The sequence below is a fragment of the Hylaeus volcanicus genome, chromosome 3 (assembly GCF_026283585.1).
Source record: "Hylaeus volcanicus isolate JK05 chromosome 3, UHH_iyHylVolc1.0_haploid, whole genome shotgun sequence".
Taxonomy (NCBI): Eukaryota; Metazoa; Arthropoda; class Insecta; order Hymenoptera; family Colletidae; genus Hylaeus; species Hylaeus volcanicus.
Window position 1 is genome coordinate 14,007,309 of NC_071978.1, and position 26,322 is coordinate 14,033,630.

General features: G+C 35.0%; 1 protein-coding gene across 1 annotated transcript in view; it reads right to left on the minus strand.

Annotated features, from left to right (window-relative positions):
• The window catches only part of LOC128874235 (MOXD1 homolog 1), a 51,173-nt gene extending 31,925 nt beyond the window's left edge, over positions 1-19,248 (minus strand). Inside the window, exon 1 of the mRNA XM_054118755.1 lies at positions 17,856-19,248. Within this exon, the coding sequence (XP_053974730.1) occupies positions 17,856-18,824 (969 nt within the window). The 5' untranslated portion in view covers positions 18,825-19,248. The remainder of the gene's footprint in view (positions 1-17,855) is intronic.
• Positions 19,249-26,322: the final 7,074 nt, after the last annotated feature.

Consider the following 26,322-nt stretch of genomic DNA (forward strand, 5'->3'; position numbering starts at 1 on the left):
AGTTACCAATTATACAGGGAATAGTATCCTAAAGTGGCAACAGTACCCGGAACTGTATTACAAAGTAGCAATAGTATACAGGGTGTCACAAAAATGTTGGAGGTCCTTGAAAGGGGTGGTTCGGGGGCGTGATTTGAAACAACTTTTTTCCTCTTTCAAGGACCTCCAACTTTTTTAGGACACCCTGTATAATAGTAATCTATATCTATCTATCTATCTATCTATATACATATATGAGACTGAAGCCTTGACTGATTACAATCAACGTCAGGCAAAACCCTTGAACCTAGAAAACCGAATGTTTACACAGAGGTTTTCTCTATGATGTATATCATGAATAAGAAAGGATATTTCGAAATTCAACCCCTAAAGCGGTAAAAAGATGTTGCGACATTAGTTTTCCATGCGGGTGAAACTGCTGGGCACAGCTAGTACCGTACAAACACAAATAAAAATATCTCATGACAGATTATCACAAGTAACAATCATACATCATTGAATATATTGATATGTAACGAGTCAAAGACAAGTATATTCCATACCATTTGCGTTTGATTAAGAAACAATACTATTTAGAAGAATGGATGCTATGTATTTTTTTGTCAACTATAGTTGACTATCAAGGGACGGTCCGTTAACCAGAGAGTTTCTGCGATTTCTCACACGAGAAGTTTCGCCGTGTTCGTCGTCGCAAGTAGTCGGTTTCGGAAGACCGTGAATACGCTTATTAACCGTGAAAGAGGCTTAGAAAGCGTTTGTAAAAAGAGAATGACCTACGAACTCCAGGCTGCAGTAGTTGCACAATGGAGACATGCGTCGCCGGCCATGGGACTAATCTTAATCCGTGAAATATTCTCTTTGCTCTGCACGTTGGCGAGAGAGGGGACGATGGTTCGCTTTTGGCTCGAGATAAAGTGGTAAGACCGCTTCGAGGAGTCAGGGAACGAGGAAAACTGCGTGATTTACGCGCGAAAGCGCAGCGCTGGACGAATTTTTCGCGTCGTAAACACATCGATACCTTTCGCGAACATCTTCGGGAATTGAAGCACGAGCTGCACTCTGGGAAGTTTAGAAAGACTGGGTTGGAAAATTGCTTCAAATGAAATTTTTTTTTTTTTTAATTACTTTATTTAAGGCGTCTGGCCACCCTGAGCGCTCGCCAGATGGGTATTATTCTTAAAAAATTCATAAATGCAAAAGTATAGAAAAAAATATTTTTATGTTTTGACACATAATAATAAAAGGTTTAATGAACACATGAAAAATTATTTGAGATAACAAAAAAAAAAAATGGCGGCGCTTCGAAAATTTTGGTGAAAGCCTTCGGCACGAAATGCGCGTGGGCTGTACTACCATCATTATATTCTTTAGGTTGCGTGTGAAAAAGAAAAAAAATATTAGTTTGTTTCTGGAGTTTGGTGCAAGAGAGTAGCAATTGGATTTTTCTTTTACCATATTAAGAAAGTTATGGTGAGCCGAAGAAATTTTTTTTCTATTTTTCACCGAAATTTCACGAGAAAGATCGTCAATAAAAAAGAAACTAATCAAGTAATCGCAAAAATCCATTGGTACTCTTCAGATAATGTATCTAAAAGTAGTGTGTACAAATTTCAGAGCAATCGGACCGATATTTTACGAGATTTACGTTATACCATTTCGAAAAACGTAGTTTCGAGATAATCCCAAAAGGAAGTAAACGTGCAGTCCAATTGCTCTGAAATTTGTACACACTACTTTTAGATACATTAACTGAAGAATAGCAATGGATTTTTGCGATTACTTGATTAATTTTTTGTAATTACATTTTTTTTTTAAGAATAGTACCCATCTGGCGAGCGCTCAGGGTGGCCAGACGCCTTAAGGTCACATCAACTACAACAAGGTTATTAGTGACCACGTTAATATCTATAATTCAATTACAATTTATTCATTATTCCATATTTAGTTAATAAATCTATTGGTTTGAGAAATTTGTTTCTATTATTGAGAATCGTCTGTATATTATTTGAAAGTTTGAACTCTACAAGATCGTGCTGCATTCCTTGACATTCTTTAATTAAATGTTTCACTGTGAGAGGCTCGTCACAAAAGGTGCATGATGGTGGCTGTGATTTTGTCACTTTATAACAATGGGTTAGATTTGTGTGGCCAATTCTCAATTTTGTTATTGCTACTTGCAGTCTTCTATTTGGTAGGGTCGGAGTTGTATCGCTAGTTGATTTTCGGATTTGGTGTAGCTTCGTTGGTGGCATGTTGGTCCATTCTTGGTTCCAGATTTCTTTTGCTGTTTTTTTTTATTAAATTTTTGGTTTCATTTAATGTGGGTAATATTTGGATATATGGTTCTTCCAACGTGATGGTTTTTTTTGCAGCTTCATCTGCTCTTTCGTTGCCCACGATTCCTTGATGTGATGGAATCCAAACAAATTCGGATTGAACATTTTTTTCTATTTGAAGTTCTGTTAATTCAAATGAAAATTGTTGGGTTTATTTTACCATTTAAAAGGGTATCATAGTCTGAAGCTTTCAAAAAATCTACCTTTTCTTATGCATTTTCTCAAAGCTTAGACTAATCTTATTAAAAAGTGAAAGTATAATCAGAGAAATCAATAATAAATATTCATTTGTATCACCAATCCGTCGTTTCTTTCTACAAATATAAATATAAAAATATGTCAATTTATACATAATCATGTTTGACTAATGAAATTTGATTATGAAAATGTCGTATACTCTACCAGAGTGCCAAGATATTTGTGTGATCAAAGTGTAATTCAGTAATCGAAAGAATACCACAGCCTAATTCTTGAAGTACCAAGGGGTTAGCGTAGTATATTTACAAATTCATAAGATGCTTAACTCTTTGGGGCACGGTGGGATTAAAAGTGTCCCACTTTTTTGATGGACCGTAATGCATGGTGGGACATTTTTAATCCCACCTCGAAATTTTGCAATAGCTGCATGTGTATAGGTTTATATTTCGTCTTATTTGCGTAAAGCAGTTGGTAATATATTCATCCAATGTTACAAATGTATGCACTTATGTTGACAACTTTCAACATGCTAATACCGGTTCAACAATTGTAAGCGGAAGGTTTATTGCGATAATATTTCTTTCCTGGTTTTATGTGAAAAATCGTAGAGGTAAGTTAATTTATATAAAAATTAGTTCTATATAAACAAGTGAAGTGTTTTATAATAAAAACTAAAGATTAAATTTGAACCGATGTGGCACGGTGAGTCTATTTGAATCCCGCCATCTAACAACAAATTCGATTAAATAATTATTATTTTGTTATTTTATATTATTTTGTTATTATATTTATTTTTGTTATTACATTATGTGATACCTTTATTAATAAAAATATAACAATTTTGTTTGATTTAAAACGCAATAAAATTCCTGTGCAACATAGGTCTATTTTATGACCTGAATTCCTGTGCTGGAAAGAGTTAAAATAGAACTAGAAATGAGAAAAAAATTGATAACCGAAAAATGAAAAGTAAATAAGGTAGATACGATGTCGGTTTAATCTCAGACGTCCTTTTAGGGTTAACGCGTTCTCGATAAGCTCGATAAGGGTCTGTGTTTCCTTTCGATTAGGCGAACCTCGAGGAATTATCCTGTCGGCGCGGCTAAGAGGGCTTCGAGGGGGAGGTGGAGGGGGGAGGTACGGAGTCGGATAGCGAACGAACGAAAACTGGATGCTCGGGTTGAAAAAAGGACGAGCAGGATATGTCGAAGATAATGAGAAAAAAATCGCGGGGCGAAATGAACGACGGGGAACGTGTGCGCTGGTCTATGCACGCATTGGCTGGCCTGTGTCTCGGTTGGGGCCTCACGGGCCACGAGATGGACGGATCGCAGATTACCTGCATTTCAGATTCACTTTGCGAAACGCACTCCCCTGGCTGTAATAAATTACAATCGTAATCGCCGTACGTGCACGTCCCGTCGACCGCGGTGAATATCTTACGCGTTTGCTGAATTTTCTCTGATTTTCTCATTCGGCGAATCGGTCGCGCATCCTTCCTCGCGTTTGCAACTATTTCTATCGAGGCAGACGCGTTTCGCCACGTTGACAATTCTTTTTTGTACGAAATGATGTTAAGTTGCAAAGATAATTTCTATGAAGATATTTCTATAATTTCTGTGGATATTGTTACGAGCACCAGATGTATCAAATCAATGGCCAGTTGCGTAACATTAAAGATGAACACAACCTGTTTAAAAGAAAAGACTTATATACTTCTTTTAAATATATAAATGGTATACTTTACAAAGGCATGTATTGTCGTTCTCAGTAGAAAATCGCCTTACTCCATTTTTATCAATTTTACAGAGGAATTAAAAAACATTTACGAACAGAGAAATTAGAAAATTAGAAGAAAGATATATATAGTATCATTCAACATATGTTTATTATCCATTGTATACGTAAAAATTTAGTTTCATACAACAATAATATGTAATTAATTTCTACATCAACAAATTCATTAACTAGAGACGTAAATTCTGACTTAAACTGCACCCCAGCTTTAGTTACAGGTAAAACGCGACTCCTGGAGAAATCTGTCTAAAATCTCTGTCTTTCTTTAACCCCTTGACTGCAAAGGGCGTATACATATATACGCCCTTGAGAAATAGGCTCAGACAAATGTTTGTCTTCGTTATATCAATTAAAAAAAAATATCAGCTTGTAGGGGATGATGAAACGAATTTTTTTTATATTTAAAGTTTATTCATAGGAAGCGTAGTTTCGAAAATAAAAATTGAAAAATTAGAAGTTCAGTGGAAAAACTCAATTTCAGGAAAACGATCTTCTAAGTTTTCAATTTTTATTTCTGAAACGAAACATCGTACGAATAAGCTGTAAATATACAAAAGTTTCGTTTTGCCATTCTCTATAAGGTGATATTTTGTTTAAATTCAATTGATCAACTGTTGTTTTTTTTCTTTAAAACAACAGCAACAGGATCAGACTACTACGAGATCTCATGAAAAAGGTCTTTCAAGTTTTAATTTTTTATTTTCGAACCTAAACGTCCTATGAATAAACTATAAATATAAAAATGTTTCGTTTTCCCATTCTCTATAAGGTGACATTTTTTTTAAAATTCGGTTGTTCGACAGTTGTTGTTTTTCTTTCTTTAAGACAACAGCAAAGATCTTTCAAGTATTTAATTTTTATTTTCGAAAATAAATATCCTATGAATAAACTGTAAATATAAAAAATTTCCGTCTTATCATCCCCTACAAGCTGATATTTTTTTTTAAATTCACACGTCTACCCCTCTTAGAATTTCCAGCAAAAATCGTCCCGCAGTCAGAGGGTTAAGCAATCGTTTTGAGACTGTTTCTGGACGTGCGTTCCGATGCCTCGGAAGCGAAATGTATCGCGTGTCGGTCGGTTCACCGGATACAGGACGCTTTTCGCCTTTCTCTGAAACGATGCTCAAAGATTTGCACACCTTCTCTTTCCCCATGACGATGTCTGGAGGCCTTGACTGGGTCCCTTCGGAGCCATCTCTGGACACCGTCTGGCTCTCTTCTCCCGCACACGTTCGAGCGTTCGTCACTTCTTCGCTTGTTCCTCACATAGGTCCTTAATTTCTGTGTTTGCGTACGTGTTTCTGCATCCACGCGTACGTGAGATCTTTCGAATGCCTCTGGACGTTATTTCCCCGCAGGCAGCTAGCTGTATCCGAATTTGCACGCAACCGTTTCAGTGGCTCTTGCATGATAATGGCTAGTAAGAGATACTTCAACCTTTGACTGCAAGACGATTTTTGCTGGAAATTGTAAGGGGCGTAGAGGTGTGAATTTAAAAAAACTATCAGCTTGTAGGGGATAATTAGACGGAACAGTTTTATATTTACAGTTTATTCATAGGATATTTATTTTTGTTGAGAAAGTATCAATGCATACAGTAAGCATCATATGTGTGTTATTTGTTTTAAATCTTCTCTTGTTTGGTGCGCAGTTCTTGTGTGCAACTGTTGTATTACGTTGTGCTTAATTATAACTACAATAAACTTTTATATAGTGTTTCACCTTAAAAACTGAATTCCATTATCAGCCTGTTATTCTCATCTCTTCCTCCCTTTCTGGTTTCTAACAATTTTCGAAAATAAAAATTAAATACTTGAAAGATCTTTTTGCCTGAGATCTCGTAGTGGTCTGATCCTGTTGGTGTTGTCTTAGAGAAAAACCAACAACAGTCGAACATTCGAATTTAAAACTTTTATATATTTACAGTTTATTCATAGGACGTTTAGTTTCATAGATAAAAATTGTAAAATTAGAAGACATTTTTCGTGAAATTCAATTGTTGCAACGAACTTGTGTAAGTTTTCAATTTTTATTTTTGAAACTAAGCGTCCTATGAAGAAACTGTAAATATAAAAAAGTTTCGTCTAATCATCCTCTATAAGGTGATACTTTTCAAAAATTGATTGAACGAATATAAACTTCGCAGTTAAAGGGTTAATTGAATGCGTAACGGCAATTATTGTTGTCGATGGATCGACGAATCGAGGTAATGTCTTTCTTTTAACCTTTTCAACACGGCTGTTTTCTATTTGAAATTTATTCGTTTCTCTTTTAGAAATGAATTGTATTAAACCGGGGTTGGCTATAAATGACGACCGTACCCAGATAAAAAGAGACACTTTGGTATCAAGGGAGAAACTACTCCTTTTTTCCGAACCGCCCCATTTACTTATGCGCTTATAACTCGAAAATGATAAAAGATATCGACAAAATGTTCAAATAAACATTGCACTGTTTTTAGAGGCCTATAAACAAGTACCAACACATTTCCGAAAAAATTTTATCAAAATTAATTCCCCCTCCTCTTCGAAATTTTTATAAATTTTAAGTTATTTCCACATCAATAAAAGCGTTCATTTATTCTGAATTTAACGGTGTGTATTAATTTATAATTATCATAATGTCGAATGCTGTAATATTGTAAAATTGACGCTCTAGTAGTCAATATTTGGAATTCTTTAGAAATTTTTTTTTTTTTATAAATAATAGAAGTTGTTCCTTTATATTATTTAACAAAATTTTCTTCTTTTGGGCCGAGGATGTGAAAAATACTTTTTATAGACACTTTTAGATTCTGGCCAAAATCGACGAGCGTTGCGTAATCTTAAAAAAAACTTATTTTATTTTTAAAAAATTAGATTTTCAATCTAGAAAAGAACTTTCTATATATTTTTTGTAGGGTTCCATGAGATCTACGATGAAAAAAAGTTTCAATCCAAAATGTTTATTATTAAGAGAGCTACGAATTTGTTAAGATTTGGCAACGTTTTACATATTTTTCCGTCAAAAAGAACTAAAAAATAGACTGTTCTTTTATATATATATTTTTTCGAATTCTTCATCTACCTACATACATGTATTACACGGTAACTCGAATTTGGTAACAGATGGGACAAAATTGGTTAGACGAAAGTTCTTCAATACAAAAACGTCCATAAACGTGACGTGAAGCTGGTCCCACCGATATTGAATCGCGCATATCTTTTGAACTAAAAAGGGACAAACGAAAATTCCAATTGAGCATTGCAAAAAGAAAATTTTGAGTTTTTCAAAAAGGAGGGGCCAGCTTCACACGGCTGACTGCGAAGGGTTAACAGACACAGCAGAAGTCGATATCAAACACCAGAAGAAACCTAGAAGCAATAGGAACATCGACTTCACCTCAAAAAAGAATCTAGTTCTACCAACTAAAAGGAATGACAGAGCACTCGATGACCAATCAAAAACCATTAAAAAGAAAAATAGAAAAGAATTCAGACCGCAGAGGGTTAACAGCTATAGCACAAATCGATATCAACTGTAAGCAGCTGAAACTGAATGTGACGCTTAGGTCGATCGCACACGGGCGCAACCGATTTGAAATTAGTGTTGCAAACCGTTTGCGCTCTTTGTTTTACCTACTCCACTATCTTTCTTTTACCTAGATCCACGGTTGCATGCAACTAGTTCCAGAGTGGTTTGAAACTGATCAGTTGCCCCGTGATTCAGATTATACGACACGTACCGCCGGCACCGACACGACAAAACATTAAAACACGCGTTTTAATGGAACTAATCACACTATTCCCGTTGACGGAACGTTCATGTCGGTGTCTGTTAAGTGTGAATAGTTTTATTAAAACGCGTGTTTGAATGTTTTGTCGTGTCGGTGCCGGTACAACGTGTCATTGCCGGAACGTGACGGTCCGTGTCGTATAGTCTGAATCGACCTTTAGTCTGACGATTTGTTCGAAGTTTTGTCCGTCGCAGTGTTCTCGTCCGAACGCGTCGAGTCACGTTACGCACTCGACGAGTGGCCAACTGGCCACGAGTTCGCTGGTGGATTTCGAATCCGTCGAGGCAAGAAAGGCGAGAGGGTGGCTGGAAGTTGGAAGGAGAGAAAGCCCGCCGCATCCCGCGTTGGACATAAATTTATCACGACTTTATCTCGGCTGCTGGAACGCTCGACGTTCGTTAATTTTCTACCAGTCGTTCCAAACCGCCTCTCTTCTCCCACCTGCCTTCGCCATTCGGTTACGTTCGGGCTGTTTCTTTTTCTTCGTCCTCGCCGTGGACAAGGGCCAGGTAAATCGAGCCCAAGACCTCGGCGTCGTTCCCTCCCGTCGACGGTATAGATTTCAAATAATTGCCAATTTGACTTTACGACGTCGTCCAGCCATCTTTCAACCTGCGACTGATTTACTGGAATTCGTTTTTCTACTCATTTCTTCTACGACCTGTATCCACTTTTCACGCGATCTTCGAGATTCCATCGTTCTAGAATTTTTTTCATTACTCGAGGGAAGACTTTTACTGGAATTCGTTCTCCTATTTGGTTTATTAAATGAGGGAAATGATGACGAAATATTTTTAGAGGAAATCGTTTTTCATGTATACTATGTATTTCTTTATAATTAATATTATACAGGGTGAGTCTTCTAACATGACGACCTCAAATAACTCGTAAGGTATTTGCTGTACGACAAAATGTTTCAAACAAAAGGTTTATGATATCTAAGGGGACATGCAGTGCTTTAATTTAATCTGTTTTTTATTATCTTATTTTTTTATTGAGATATTAGGGTCATCTTCATTTTTTTTTAAATGGAATGTCTAATATATTTTTGTTCGAATTCGGATTGTTGTAAATAATGAACACACGCGAAGAGACTTATTAAATAGATATATTAGTAGAAAAGATGAGATATACATATAACGACAAGCGTTAACGCTTGATTGCGTCTGTGCGACTGACTAATTTCGCGTAATTCGGCCTCGTGGCCCGCGTTGGTAGCGTACACAGCGACCCAATCGTATGTCACTCGTAACTAATATGTAATTTACCGACCATCACGGATAAATCATGAAATTTTGCGTAAAAAAGTATTACACAAAGTGGGACTTCGAATGAATACTTACTGAGATATCTTCAAATTAATAATCTTTTATTAAATAAAGGAAATACGGTTAGTCAACGTGATTCTTAATACGACTTTGTTCATGTCAGCAGATCATGTCTGTAAACAAATTCCCTGTTAGATGTTAGAAATCATCAACACGAAATGCCTATTTACTATCTCAGTAAGTGTTAAAATCGTATTGGGAAAGTTGCTACATTTTTATTACGATGTTCAGTAACAGTGAAAAATGTGATACGATAATTGTTTATGGTGCGTGTGAAGAAAATGCTATAAGAGCTAAGATCTTGTACCAAGCCGAAGATATGGTAGAACGTATTATTAGTGTATGTGTTGTAATAACTACATAAACACTGGAAAAAGTTCTTCACTCACTGATAATTCGATTACGTAAGTGCATTGACTGTAATGGACAGCACTTCGAACACCACTTGAAATAAAACTTCTTTTATAAATATCTCAGTAATTATTCGTTTGAAGTACCACTTTGTGTAATACTTTTTTACGCAAAATTTGATGATTTTACCGAATTCGAACAAAAATATATTAGACGTTCCATTAAAAAAAAAAATGAAGGTGACCCTAATATCTCGATAAAAAAGTAAGGTAATAAAAAACAGCTTAGAGCACTGTACGTCTCCCTAGATAGCATGAAACTTTTGTTTAAAACATTTTGTCGTACAACGAATACCTTACCAGTTACTTGAGGTCGTCATGTTAGAAGACTCACCCTGTATAGAGAGGGACATTTAAAACAGGTCAACTGAATAATTCGCTTACATTTAGCGATAGAAAAAAAAGTGTCGAACAAGAATTGTTTGATTTCGAGTGGCACGTAACGTGGTGCCAATGCCTTTTTTATCAGTGGAAGCATAGAGGAGATATGAAGATCGACACTGTTTTTTTTATTTAGAATGGTATGGTTTCTTATACACATTCTGATAGAGCGTGTCAATGACCTATAGTTGAAGGTCATTCAAGGTTACACAAGCTGACTGTAATAGAAAATAAATTGTTTCAATGCTTGAAAAAATAGTAATAAAGAAGAAAGAGAAAGGCAATGGGATTGAGGCAGATGGAAGAGTAGAGGTTGAAGAGATAGACTAACCGTAACCTAAGATAACCTAAGATTTTAGATTATAAGATTACTAGATAAGGAAAAGGGGATATAATGTAAAGGAAGGGGACAAATGTAAAAACCCATATAGGTATACATGGCAATAAAATAAAAACTATAATACTTGTTTCAATGCTCTCTTCAAATATTTCATTAATTTTCTTATTTGTGCGTTTATTCCTACAGCAAGTGTTAAAAATGATGGCCTTGAACTTGGATGTATCTTCTAAAACGTGTTAATATAGAAAACACTACACGATGAACTTGATTTGGATCAATTGCAATACATATTTCATATTTCTCTTCATATTTGCTCTTTCGTATCTTCTCTAGTTGTTCACATTTCGCTGTATACTCGCTGTTTCAACTTTCCCCATAAATAAATTCCGTGGGTATTAAATCGTGATTTTAGTGAAAAAGATACCATCATTTTGTTGTCTACGTAGTATCCACTTACAGAATTGTACACGATTTTGAAAATCGTTGCTGTAGCTCTTGATGAAGCGCAGTGTTTTCTACATTAACACGTTTTAGAAAATGCATCCAAGTTCAAGTGTATCATTTTGAACAGTTGCTCTAGCAGTAAGCACGTAAATAAAAAAATTGATGAAATATTTGAAGAGTGCCTTGAAACAATTTATTTTCCATTACAGTCAGCCTGCGTAACCTTGAATGACCTTCAACTATAGGTCATTGTATTCGTCTTGAAACGCTCTATCAGAATATGTATAAGAAACTATATCATTCTATTTAAAAAAGCAGAGTCGACTTTCATATTTCTTCTATGCTTCCACTGATAAAGAAGGTATTGGCACCACTTTGCATGCCAATCGAAATCAAACATCTCTTGTTCGACACTTTTTTTCCTATCGCTAAGAGTAAGCGAATTATTCAGGTGGCCTATTTGAAATGCCTCATCCTGTATACAAGTGTGAAGTTTAGTCATGTACATATTTATAATGAGACATTAATTTGTTTGTGGAACAGACTGTAAGCCTTCTGTTTTAAACGAGTTATGTGTTTCATTAGTATGAACTTTGATACTCTATCATAAGAGGATGATGGATAAATATCTAAATATTTTTAATATATCTATGATTGTAAATGATCGAAAGTAAATTTATAGAATTCATTTCTATACCTAATGTATACATATGTACATATTATAAATCAATAAGGATAGGTACACTGCGGTGCATAACTATAGCACCACTGACATTATTAAGATTTTTTAAACATAAAAAAAAAATTCAAAGAATGTACTTGGATAATATGAAAAGGCGATGTAAATAATTAATTTCATATACAACCAACAATTTTCGAGCATTTCGCAGTTAAAAGAAGCTGTACTAGCACTTAAGTTGTACGGTCCTAGAATGAAATTTACGATGAAATTTTGAAAAAACTAGTTGGGAGTATGCCAAGTCGCATTTTTGAGTTAATCGAGAAGAAAGGAGGTCCTACTCGTTAATAAATCATTCCCTTTTATTCATTGAAATTTAATTTAATCATTACATTATAATTTAATCTTATTATTAGACTGCGGATATTTATGCATTTATAAAATATTTGAATGTGCAAGAAGCTACAAAATGCAACCATTATGCAATATAAAAAAGATCGAAAGTACAGTTCATATTATAATATTTTCAGAATAAAAAAAAATTCCTATTTAGGTTCTATTTTTGTAGGCACATTCGCGAAGATTTTATTTTGCACAAAGATCCGCAGTCTAGTTATTATGTTATACTTCCATTGGTGCTATTGTTGTGCACCCATGAAATATCTATAGTATTAATATTAGTTGTCTTAAATAAATGTTATGTTCGCCGTTTTATCATTGCTATAATATATTTTTAGCCTCTTTCACATGATACCATTAAAAATTAGAAATTATTAATTAAATCTACAAAACACACGAAAATTGTAGCGGTGCTATAGTTATGCACCGTAGTGTATTGTTCCAGTTTATGCAATGACATCAATACCAAAAAACGTATTTGCAGAATACGTTATGTATGTTGTGTTTTTATTAATAACCTTTCAACAATTATTACCAAATGTCCTATAAAGGACCCTGTAAGTTTCATATAGATCCGCTCAATAGAGTACACTAGCTTGGCCTACTAAACTCGAAAATCGCAAGAAAAAACTTTTCTATGGATAAGTTTTTTTTATATGAATTTTTTATTTTTTTTATTCGATTTTTCTCTGACATACGTTCACATTTTAGGCCATATCTCGAGTTAGAAACGTCCAATTGAGTCGCGCAAGACGCCATTTTAAAGGTAATCGAATTTCGCGAATGTGCCTACAAAAATGGAACAATACACTACGGTGCATAACAATTGTTTTTCACATTATTTTCCAATCGGTTCAACAGTTTAAGTGTTACGAGCCAATATATATATGAGAAACTTCGATTTTTTCGGCTAAAATAGAACACGAATATTTCTTCCATCGCCATGGAAAAATAGAAATTGTCAAATTATGTCCAGTTTCTTATTGTTTACGTGTAGATCGCACTTTTACGAAGAAAACAAGCTTTTGTTGAAGAAAATCTATGGATAAATACCGGAGTTAGGAACAATTGAGTAAAGGTACAAAACTTCCAATTTTATTCTGTTTTTGTATTTTTTTCCTATTTATATAGGAAACATTTATTTAATTAATTTCGATTAGAAATAATTTCGGCCTTTGCTTTGTCTCTTGTTATTCGTTGGGTTGGTTTCTCTGATGAGGAACCAAATGTAGTCTCCCAACATTCTTTCATCCCAATATCCTTGATAGCGCTATAAGAAATTGGACATAATTTGACAATTTCTATTTTTCTATGGCGATGGAAGAAATATTATGTAAGATATATATTGGCTCGTAACACTTAACTGTTGAACCGATTGGAAAATAATGTGAAAAGCAATTGTTGGAAATTCGATTACCTTTAAAATGGCGTCTTGCGCGACTCAATCGGACGTTTCTAACTCGAGATATGGCCTAAAATGTGAACGTATGTCAGAAAAAAAACGAATAAAAAAAATAAAAAATTCATAGACAAATTTTTTCTTGCGATTTTCGAATTTAGTAGGCTAAAATACATAAGAAAACAATTGTGGCATTGAATGTACATTTTGGCTGTTAACTAGTGTTATTTTCCAAAAATTCCTAAAAAAGATACCTCATTTTCGGTTTCTGAACCAGGCTCCCCTATTAATTAAACGGGCTTCATTAATACCGATCGGACGAGAGGAATCGAAACGCGACCAAGAATCCCTCTTGCGAAGGATTCGGCCTTTTCGGCCGGCGCGGCACGGCGCGGCTAGAAGAGGCCTTAACCTCCGAGTCCGATGGCCCTTTTGTTTTTCTTATCCTCCTCGTCCTTCCTTCAGCTTTCGCAGGTCCTTCAGCCTGCTGTTTCGACCTCCCTTTCTTCGGCTGCCTTCTTAATCTTCCTTTAATTCCCTGGCTTTCCGTTTCTTTAGCTCCTTTTTCATCTCGGTTTCTTTCGTGCCCCCCTCTTTTCGTCCTCTTCTTCTTTTTCTACTCTTTCGATCGCCCCCTCCCCCCGCCCCCTTTCCTCGCGTTCCGTTCTTTTCTTCGCCAGCTCGATTCACGGCAACGAGGATCCACGTCGATAGATCTCCGAGCTGTCTCGAGCCCGGGGGAAGTATCGCGAAAAACTCGCCAGTCCATTAAATATCATTCTCGTCCCTCAGACGCTCGACGTACCCCAGGGGGATCGTCTCAGGTTTGTCGCGAGAACGTCCATCGTGCCTCTCGTCCCTCGTCTCCCGTCCCTCGTCCCTCATACGACGTTCGATTAATGTCGATCGGTCGACGCTACAACGGAAATAGAATCGTACGCCGCTTGAGAAATCAACGATCGAGAGGATCGATAAGATGGAAACGAGTTCTTCCCACGCGATTAGCCTCGGTTCACCGATAGGGGCAATTTTCCAGCTGGATCGTCGATTATTCTCACGCATCTTATGCTAATTGCCGATTAGAATTCTTCTGTGACGAATGCGAACGAGGTCTGACAAGAAATCGCCGCGGAATGGTCGGAGACGTGCTCGTTTCGATGACGCCTAACTCTTTGCACGTTTTCAATGGGATAACGATTCTATACTCGAGTTAATGTATGCGATGATATGAATGATATCAACTTTGTATTAGGCAGAGCTGTAAATTCTTAATTACAATTACAAAACGATTACTTGATCAAGTAATTGATTAATTGCCATTACAATTACTCTGTCGCATGTAATGGTATTTCCAATTACTTAATTACTACCAGTAATCCCATGCATTACTTAATAATTATTTATAACGGCCCAGAAAGTAATTAAAAGGCGTCTCAAATAAAAAGTAGTAAAAAATAGCTTAAAGTAATTAAAAAGTAATTATAACTACTTTTTTAATTACTTTCAAGTAATTGCAGTGACATGGACAGTAATTATTAAAAGTAATGACCGGTGGCAAAAGTAGTCCAAAGTAATTAAAAGTAATTAGAAGTCAGTAATCGTTACTTTTAACAATTACTGTCCATGTAACTGCAATTACTTGAAAGTAATTAAAAAAAGTAGTTATAATTACTTTTCAATTACTTTTCGGTATACTTAACTACTTTAGATTTGAGACACCTTTTAATTACTATCTGGGCAGTTATAAGTAATTATTAAAAAGTAATTGAATTACTCAGTAATTAAGAATAAGGTATTGCATAATTACGAAAGAAAAAGTAATCAACAATTACTTAAATAATTACTTTCTAATTCCAAAGTAATTGTTCCAAATTGTAATAAATTCCAAAATAATCATTACTTTACAGCTCTGGTATTAGGTTGTCCCGAATGTTTCTTTCGCGATTTGCGCTCATTATCGGATGTTTTGCCTGGGAGTGTTTATATAAATAAACAATCTTATCTCTACGAACTTAGTCCCTTTCATTTTGTTGTCATATGTACCATTTATGAGAAAAACGCTGCTAAGGAATAGCATGAACACCCTGTATATAAAAGTTCCATAAACAAACATTCTCTGTAAGGTTATTCAAATATTTACTATATCAAAATTCTTCTTTTAGTAGACATTTATATTTAAAAAAATTTAAATAACATTACAAAGTTATTTCAAGTAGAGAAAATAGGTTCATATTTACTGGAGTGACATATGTATAAGGAAATAATTCAGACAAAAATTTGAAATTTTTAGAGCTTGTTCTTATTACTATAAGTAATAACTCTGCCAAATTTCAAATCCACTCATCACTTTTTCCTAGATTTATAAAAAGTAAAGTAACCGGTTGAAAAGGTGTATGTAAATATTTTTCAATTAAAATTTCCGGAGGTTTGTCGCACGTGTTAATGTTAATGTTTCTAATTCCTACGAAGCAGTAAACTGGTGTGCTTATGTTACAAATTCTACTGTAAATTGTTCGTCATAAGAACCGTGCGAATACTTATTGCTTCTACTTATATTTCTACCGATTTTTCGTATTTTCTCGTTAATTTCGCAAATTATATAAACTAAGTAATTGTTGTTTAAACTATATTCGCCTAAAGACATAGTTTCGTGTTTTCGTAAATAAAATCCGTTTACCCAATCACAAGTTATGATTTTTTCCAGATAGATCGACACAGTAGTATCCATGAACATATACAGTGACTCCCAGAAATATTCAAACACTAGTGTATGGTTAGCTTTATGACTTAATATCGTAGTTATTAAAAAAGCAATCGTCTTCGTTACTTTTTCCAATAATAAGTTATTTATTAATGTTATTAAAGATGTATACATTAATTCAAAAATTTACATAAATCACATAATAGCAATAAACAAACTAAAGAATATGAGATTTTCGGGTACGATAAAACACGGAGGAGGCATTGTAATGGTGTGGGGATGCATTTCGACTTCCGGCATTGGCAATTTAGTTTTTATCGATGGCATCATGGATAAGAATGCTTATTTGAATCTTCTAAAAAGCAATTTAAAACAAAGTGCAGAAAAAATGGGGATTGCTGAAGATTTTAAATTTGACCAGGATAATAGGATCCTAAACATAAATCGCGCATTGTCTAAGAATTTGTATTGTATAATTGTCCCAAAGTCCTTCATCCATCTCCACGATCACCAGACCTTAACCCTATAGAAAGAAGAACCGTATACAAAGACGAACTTAAAATTAGGCTTCAAGAAGAATGGGCAACAATTCGACAGAATATTTAAAAAAAATAATTTCTAACATGCCGAATCCGTGGAAGATATATTAGAAAACAAAAGGGATCTGCAACAAAATATTAATGTGGAACATATAATATTTAATTTTAATTAATAAATGTTATTCCTCATAGTGTCCGAACATTTTTGTGACCCGAAAATGCGAAAAATTAATGTATATATCTTTAATAATGTTAATAAATGATTTATTATTGGAAAAAGTAACGAAGACAATTGCTTTTTTAATAACTACGATATTAAGCCATACAGCTAACCATACACTGGTGTCCGAATATTTCTGGGAGTCACTGTATTTTTCAAAAGAGATTGTACAAGATCTCCAATTTATTCCAACATAAATTTGGATTATTTAAACTAAGTAATTGTCGTTTGGACTGTATTCTAGAGATTTCCGAAAATATGTAGAATATCATTGATTATAAAAAAAAGGAGTTAATAAAAAAGGAGTTAAAAATCTACAATTTCACACAAAAGTTTTTTGGGAAATTGATCGATGTACGAATACATTCTACACCCACTGTATCTGCTTTGTCTATTGAAGTATTTACATCGATGGCCAATGTATCGAACTCGAATATCTTCATGTTCTTTTCGCTATATTTCCCGGTGCTTCGCACAATATCACAGTTTAAAGAAATACTACAAACTTTTGCTAAAATTGATTTCGAAATCAAATGTTATTATAATTATTAAAAAACAATTTTCTGTTTCACAATTTTTGAAAATTTCACAAAAATTGCTTCATGAATAATTAAGTTATAATGACTTTAGTAACGTACAAGTTTGCCCGAAAACGTGTGATCCTAGGCGTATGTCTTACAGATTTCTTAGTGAAGATTTCTTAATGCGTTAACGAAGTTTCGTACGCACATAGTTATTTTATTTTCACATCCGCGCAGAATGAAAATCACGAGACCCGGGGCGGAGGACGGAATCTTTTTGCCCCGCATCGCTGTAGCCAATCGATCACAGGCCCGAATATCTCCGCGTGTCCGGTCTCTCATCGATCACCTCAAAGATCAAAATCGAACAGAAGAAGAGGACTTACCAGAAGATTAGCCGTGCCAGTGAGATCATCCACCCAGGCGAGAACGATATCAGCCCCCTTCATGTGGTTCTTCTCGTTGAAACCTATACCAACGTAGCCCAAGGTTTTCGCGGTGACCTTGAACGTGACCATCTCCTCGTCGGAGGGATCCCATTCAAGGATAACCTCGCCGTCGTCGTCCAGCGTCTCGCGTCTGGTGAACTTTGGCTCCTTGATGCTTCGTTTAGGCCTGTTGTCCACGGTCTCTTCCAAATCCAAGTACTTTGATCCACGGTACAGTTTAGCCAGTTTGCTCGTCGGTGGAATATACTTCTTAGGAACGCGATCGCGGGATTTCGGGATCCTCTTCAGGATAGGATCGTCGAACAAACTCGGAGAGTGCGTCTCGGACTCGCCGATCATCTCGAACTGAGAGTTTCCCTCGATTTCCTCGTCAGCTTGGAAATCCGCCTGAGTGGTCTCTTCTCGCGACTCTAGCACTGGTTCTACACTGTGCCTGTCGGATGGAAACGCGGTGTCGTTGGACCTGGACGTCTCTTCTTTCGAAAGATCGAAAGTACCCATCGTCTCGATGCTCTTCATGGTCGTCGTAGTCGTTTCCTCTGGCTCTCTGCTGATAACTAGACTCCCGTTCTTCAGTAGCTCGTACTGATTCGGTTCCAGGTTCTCTTCCCTCGAATTAGGAAAGTCCAAACCGTCCTCTTTGTAAGGGATCTTCCTCTTTGCCTTCCATTGCGCGTACCAAGCCTCGTCGACGTCCAAACGTTGTTTTTTGAACGTGCCTATCCTGAGCACAGGCTCCTCTCGCAGGCTCCTCTTTATCCTGGACGCGATATCCTTCGGGTGGTGTCTGTTCCTGTACGCCAAGGTCCTCATCGTTTCGTCCATGTGCTGGACGTACAGGTCCAGCAAGTCGCACCCGGCCATCCAGCAGACGCTCAACGTCACCAACACCCTGAGCATCAACATCTTCCTCTTCTTCTGATTATCTTCACTCCTTGAACCTTCATACGACTGGGATCCAGTTCTCGACTAGCTTGCCAATTGTCTCGAAGCCCATCCAGACTTCCCTACTCTATATTATAAAGATTCAGCTGATAGACTTACGATTCATAGTCCCTGTGTCCTTTCGAAACAATTTCATAAAATTTCGTATAATTTCGTACAATTAGTTTTTGTTTAAAACGAGACTGTTCACATGGTTTCGCGACACTTTTCCATAAGATTGTTTCACACACGACCGTTGCGAAGGGAATAGTAACTAACGATTGTACGTTTCTGTTATGAAAATTGATCACTCGATGCGCGAATTCACGGAACGATTTCCTTACGTGTTGTACGAACGACCGTTGTGCCGGGACTAATTTAACACGCGGCTGCTGTTGCCCCTGCAGATGCTTGCAGCTGCTTACCTGCGCCGGGCCCCCTTCTCGGGCCCCTACACAAGCCCGTATCGACTCTCTTTAGAGCCCCTTCCACGTTCTCCTACCGCTCAAGGTGATAATCCGAACTTCGAGCCCCAGGCAGATGCGATCGCGCTTCTATTATTCGTATACAAATTAATTAATCGTCGTGTTGCGTGTGTTTTAATCTGGCGCCTCCATTCTCGGGCGTTCTTTTACATTTTTTCTTATTACTGGGGTATCCTGAATTAGGAGGTCTAGAAAAAGCGGTTTTCCGTGAATTTTTTTAGAATGGAAAAAAATAATTAATTCTATCAAACTTTTTATATTTGGGTAGTGTGTACAAATTTTGTTAACAAGAAATATTCAAATTCAGTCGACTGTGACGCACATTTGTAGAACAGCTCACAATTAAAACCTCCTATCGGCGGGAACGATGCAGGTCGTAATTTTGGTCTCACACAAAAGAAAAAAAAAAAGAAATTTTCATTTTCATACATTTTTCTTCTATGTGAATTAAGAAAATTCATACAAAAAAAATTTTAAACAACTTTTTTATCAAGTTAAAGTTATTTTTTTGCCCAATGAACTCGTTTTTTTTCAAACTTGTGGGAGATCGAATTACGCGCCGGTCGCGGAGATGGTGCGCGTAATTAGGTGTGCATGGGTGTATGTTTGAAGAGCGCGAGTCAGGAAGCGTGATAGATGGAATGTTTGTAAACGGGTGTATGATTGGCAAGGATGGAGACAGAGTGCGAGGAAGAATGAGTGCGAGAGAGAGAGAGAGAATATAAGAAACGGTGAGCGAATGTGAGGACGAATGTTAGAATGTAAGGAGAAACGAACGAAAGTAGGTGTGAAATAAAGAGCAGTAGTAAAGTCGTAAAGGAGTTTAAAATTAGTCCCCGGATATTTCCTACACTTGCAGTAATTTCACATTTCACCATTTTCGCGGGTTTTTCTTAGTTCACATAGAAGAAAAATGTATGAAAATGAAAATTTCTTTTGGTTTTTTTATTTAAAAAACCAAAGGAATTAATTATTTTTTCCTATCCTAAAAAAAATTTACGAAGAACCGCTTTGTTTGGACCTCCTAATTCAAGATACCCCCTTAAGTCTTTATCTAATATCTTGGGGATATACATCGTTCATTTTCAATACAAATAATCGAAATTTCTCTTGGAATAAATTGGAGATCTTGTACAATCCCTTTTGAAAAATATATGTTCATGGGTGCTACTGTGTCGATCCATCTGGAAAAAATCATAACTTTTGATTAGGTAAACGGATTTTATTTACGAAAACATGAAACTGTGTCTTTAGACGAAGAATTTAAAAAAAATATCTATCTATCGAAAGTCTACGTTTTAAAAATATGTAATGTCTAATATATAAAGAATTTTTCAAAAATATAAAATTATCGCCACAGTCTATTTTTTAATTCCCTTTAGTAAAAAAATACGTAAAAAGTTGCGTGATCGTCAAAAATTCGTAGCTCTCTTAATAATAAACATTTCGGATTGAAATTCGTTTCCATTGTAAATCTGATGAAACCCTACAAAAAACATGCAGAAAGTTTTTCTCTAAACTGAGAACACAATTTTTTAAAAACGAAACGAAAAATTTCTTAAGAATTCACAAAAGATTACCCCACGATTTCGTTCAAAATCTAAATTTGTCTATGTTTTTACCTGAAGAATTTACAAGGACATATAATATTATCAAAAAAGTGCACTTTTTAGTTGTTGTTTTTTTTGGTTGGAAAAATATATAAAAAGGTCTCTGTATTAGGGTGTTAGGGTATTAAGGGTATTCTTAAAAATTCGTATAAAATATTCTTAAAATACATTTGTATTTACTTAGGGATTAATGTATAATAAATCGTGTTGAACTTATAATTTTAGTCATTGTCCCATATGAGGACGATTAATTCTATTTCTTTTAGAAAACTTAGTGGCTTTGCAAGATTTGAAGTCTTGCTGGATAGACCTTGTTCCTGAAGTCATTGTTGGATAGTCCTTGATTGATTTAATTTTTCTCTTTGTTCTTTCTATTTTTTGGCATTTCGTTAAAATATGTTCTATTGTTAAGGTAGACTTGCACTTTTCGTGCATTGATTTATCTTCTTTAGCCATCAGGTATGTGTTAATTTTGACTTTTCAATTCTAATGCAATGTATTTGTGTCTGTTCTTTTTTATTGAGTTGGATTGCTGGGTTGTATACAAAAAGTCTAATTTTATTTTGTCATTATCTAGAGCATTTCGAGTATGTTTGAACTACTTATAATACGGACGTGCAATTGTTAGTTTAGACCGGTGATCGTTATGCGTTTAACGGTGGGGTTAGAGGAACTTCGGGAAGCCGACAAATGAGAGGGGTTTCACAAAGAGGACAAGCAGAAGAAAGGAAGAGGAAATCGTCACACCATCTGAACGCTTCTCCTCTTATTATTCTTGCTCCGAGACCTATTCTACAAGACTAGACAATTTGTACAGAAAGCATACCGCGCTGCACGAACAATGGGTAATCATCGTTAAGGTTTTTCTGGATCCTTGACAGAATAGTGAAATCAATGAAATGAAACACCATCCTACTCGTGTCTAGCGTAACTCGCTTCCTAGCGTTGCACTTTCGCAGTTCTTTGCATTACAGGGGCATGTGATTTCTATGAATATTTGATAATTGATGCCATCATTCAACAGAGTCAAGATTCGAATCATTTTAACTTCTTCGGACCTATCTTTTAATATATTTCTTATCCTAATCTTAATATTTTTAATTTTTATAAGTAATCCTTAAACGATTAGTTAACTTGTATGCCATTAAAATAAAAAAAGAACCACTATGGCAAATTTTATGGTACATTATAAAATCAGAGCAAAGTTACTTATCAATAAACCCAAATAAATCATAAATATAAAAATATAAATTCATTGTAAAACTGTACAAATTTCATTGATCGCAGATTTTGAAAACGGCTGTTTCTTGCAACATAAATGTAAAAATAAAATTATATATGAGGATATACATAATTAATTTATCAAATAGGATTACATATAGGGTTGTAATTAATTCTAAGGAATCGAACCATCAATAAAAACAATTTTAATCATTGAAATACCTATGCTGAATACAACAAAAATATAAAAATAAAATGACATATGGGGATATATATAATTAATTTATCAAATAGGATTACATATAGGGCTGTAATTAATTCTAATAAGTCGAAACGTCGATAAAATTATGAATATTTAATAATTGATAATACTGCACAGGTAATGCTGATTTCTTAAACATTCATTCAAGGTTCGGCTTCCTTCCGTGAAGGGTGAATTCTTTTGATGGTGAAGGAAGGAAACGGGAAGATGGCGATGGGAAGGCCTGGTACTGCTTCCTGCGGAAACCTTTTTTATGAAACCGGAGACGCATTTATCAGCTGCGGTAGTGACGGCGGTGGTGGTGGTGTTCTAGAAAGAAACGAGGGGCTGCGAAAACAACTGCAGCAGATGTGAACTCCTGGCACGCGCCCTTCTGTTCGACAGTGGTGCTCATTTTCTTCCCATTTCGTACCCCAAATTATGTTCGACAACATAGTTAACTGTTACCTATTCTTGTTCGCGCAATTTTATATATACTAATTTTTATGATTTATTTTTCATGTATATTCCGTTTTATAATAATTTCTTTTCCTTCTGTTGAACTTGTCCAGTGGAATGAGTTTGAAATAAATGTTGACTATTGTCTATTCTTGTTTGTGCAATGTTTAATCGTTGGTTTGTTCAAATGGCTCATATCAAAATTTTACATTGTAGAATTTAACATTATTATGACTCATTTTGTTAGCCAAATAAATTTCTTTTCCCTTTGTTCAACTTGTGCAATTGAAATGGGATTAAAATAAATGTTGACTATTGTCTATTCTTGCTCGTGCAATCGTTTAATCCTTGATTTGTTCAAATAAAAAATATCAAAAATTTTCATTGTAGAATTTAACATTATTATGATTCATTTTGATAGTCAAATGAATTTTTTCCCCCTTTGTTGAACTTGTGCAATTGGAATGAGTTTAAAATAAATGTTAACTGACTCATTTTGTTAGCCAAATAAATTTCTTTTCCCTTTGTTGAACTTGTCCAATGGAATGAGTTTGAAATAAATGTACATTTTTTGAATTGAACACTATTAAAAAACATTCTATTGCAGTTTAAATAGAAATATTTACCTGTCATTTTATTTCATTGATGTATCAACCTTCATACATAGTAATGAAACACACAGACACTTCGATATTTAGCCGAATGAATTTCTTTTCCTTTTGTTGAACTTAACAAATAAAAATATATTCAGGAAGAACAATTCCTCCTGATTAAATTGGAAAAAAGAACAACTCGATAGGATGAATAGTTCCAGAGAAAAAAATTCAAATGTACAATCCATTTTTACGAAAATGAGGAAAAATCGCAATATTTGAACACTTGTATTTCTTGAACGATTTCGAAACGAGCAAAATGATGACTTAAACCCTGTCTAATATCACGTAAACTACAAAATATATCTCATTTGGAACATAATCCGAGACATGGACCAAAATAAGTGATCGATTTGTCGTGGAATACTATTTAGACAGTTCGCAGATTGTGTTTTCCGGATCGGTCAACGTCGAATCCGCTCAGGAAGGAATACGAAGGATCGGTAACCCTTCCTCTGCGAAGTATAAAGTTTCGATGGCAGCCACAGGAAGTAACTCGATACACTTGGCTTCCAAGCGCGCGTGCGGACGCTTATAGGAATAATAATGCGTTTAACGCGCGACCACCGACTGAACGACATTCGATAGATCAATTGGAACAGCCGCCATTCGATAATGTATCCAGATGGCATGGAGTCATCGACAAACACAGATCAGAGATTTGGTAAATTCTTATCTAGGTACAAATCGTATAACGAATAACGAATAATGAATATGCAAAAACGTATAGCGAATAAAAAAATAAGCAAGTCTTGATATGAAATGTTTCACAGCGAAGAAATGAATGTACGAGATGTAGAAATTAATTCTTTGCTTAATACAATTTAATATAAAGAAAAACTATACAATGTTTCATTTTTCTTCCGCACATTTCAAGAGAGCTCATATACAGAGAAGAGCATAACTGCACCAATAATCACAAATTTCGTATGATTCGTTTTGTATTGCCATTACCATTCAAGTATGTAACAAATAAATATAACAAGAAAAGTTTGGAAAAATCATATAATAGTTGAAAAAACTTACACTAGACCTTCTATAATTAAATATTTTGTTAATATTCCAGTAAAAATTATCGCTTACCTTTTAATTTAGCAGGACTGGATAAGGATATAATATATATCGATAGATCGCATTTAACAAAATACCGTTTTTTCCGTATGAAGTGAATTTCACAAGTTCAAAGTGATTGTATTGATTGTACACGTGTCTAATAGCATCTCTTTTAATGTAATTGTTCATATTCCCCGACAGAAAAGGTTCTTGAGCACTATATTGTATCTAAAAATGTTTAGAAAACTTAGGAATGCAATGATAATAGTTCGGATTTTTAAAAACGTTACCTCGGGGTGGTATTTGCAAAACAATCATTTATTTATAATTCTTAATATTGCAAAAATCAGATCTGTTCCGAATAAAAATATATCCGGGAAAAACAATCCCACTTGATTAAATTGGAATAAAGAACAACTCGATAGGATGAATAGTTTCAGAGAAAAAAATTCAAATGTACAACCCATTTTTACGAAGATGATCGAAAATCGCTATATTTGAACGCTTGTATTTCTTGAACGAATTCGAAACGAGCAAAATGATGACTTAAACCCCACCTAATTTCACATAAACTACAATATGTTTCATTTGAAACAAAATCCGAGACATCGACCAAAACAAGTGATCGATTTAACGTGGATTGATCCGTAAACAACGTTAACATTAGTATTGGCAAGGTCAAAGGTGAGCAAAATTATTTTCGATTAATGTACAGTGAAAGAGATTATCTCTGAGGATAAAGTATTCATCATAATAATATTATAATACTTTATTAAATGTTGAAACATAATCGCATCTAATTGTGTATATAACTGATTTCTCTAAATAATCTAAAATACTTGGAGAGATATGTTTAATGTTTAATTAAATTATTGTTTGTGTTGGGTTTACTTCCATATTTGAAGGCTTAGTGTACATTTAATTGTACACTTATTGTAAAATTTGCAAAATGCATTTTCACATATATGAGATTGTTTGAAAATATAAATACTTTGATATTACGTATTCTTTCTGAACGATCCATTCGTTAATAAAACACAAAACTTTAAATAACTGCAAACAATTGCTTTACACCAAAGAATGAAACATCAAAATTAAACAAATTAAATCAGAATTGGCAAGAACAAACTACGAAAACAATTGTGGGGTAAACATGTCAAACGGAAAACATAGCATAAAGAGACTTCAAGTGGTAGCATTACTAATTTCAAAATTATATGTATCGATGGTGCCAAAATACGCCTCGGTCTCATCGTTTCCGAATGTCGCCCGTGGAATTTAGCTAAGTGCCTCTTAATAACCCATAAATCGGATCATCGCTTGCCGCGATATTTCCTCCCGATCGAATTAATTGGCCCTCCTGAAACCAGTTTCGCCGGATGTATAGTTCGTGGATGGACTTTCGAGTTTGCTTTACGTTCCGCTCGTAGCAGACGGGCGAATTTTCTCGAAATCGTTATCGAAATTAATATCTGAAACAAGTCCTTGAGATACATTATAATTATGTATACAAAAATATTGTAAGGATATTTATTTAGAGGTTCGGCGAAAACTGTCAAAATTCCAAGCCAACACACAATATATCAGAAAAAATCAAATCGCAATATAAATTGAATGACTAATCAATAAATTACTAACACAAATTGATAAACATAATAGACAACTATAAAACGTACAAACATACCCAGTGGTTTAAATATAAAGATTCATCCAACATTCACATTACAATACATTACAATATATAAAGACAAATTCAAG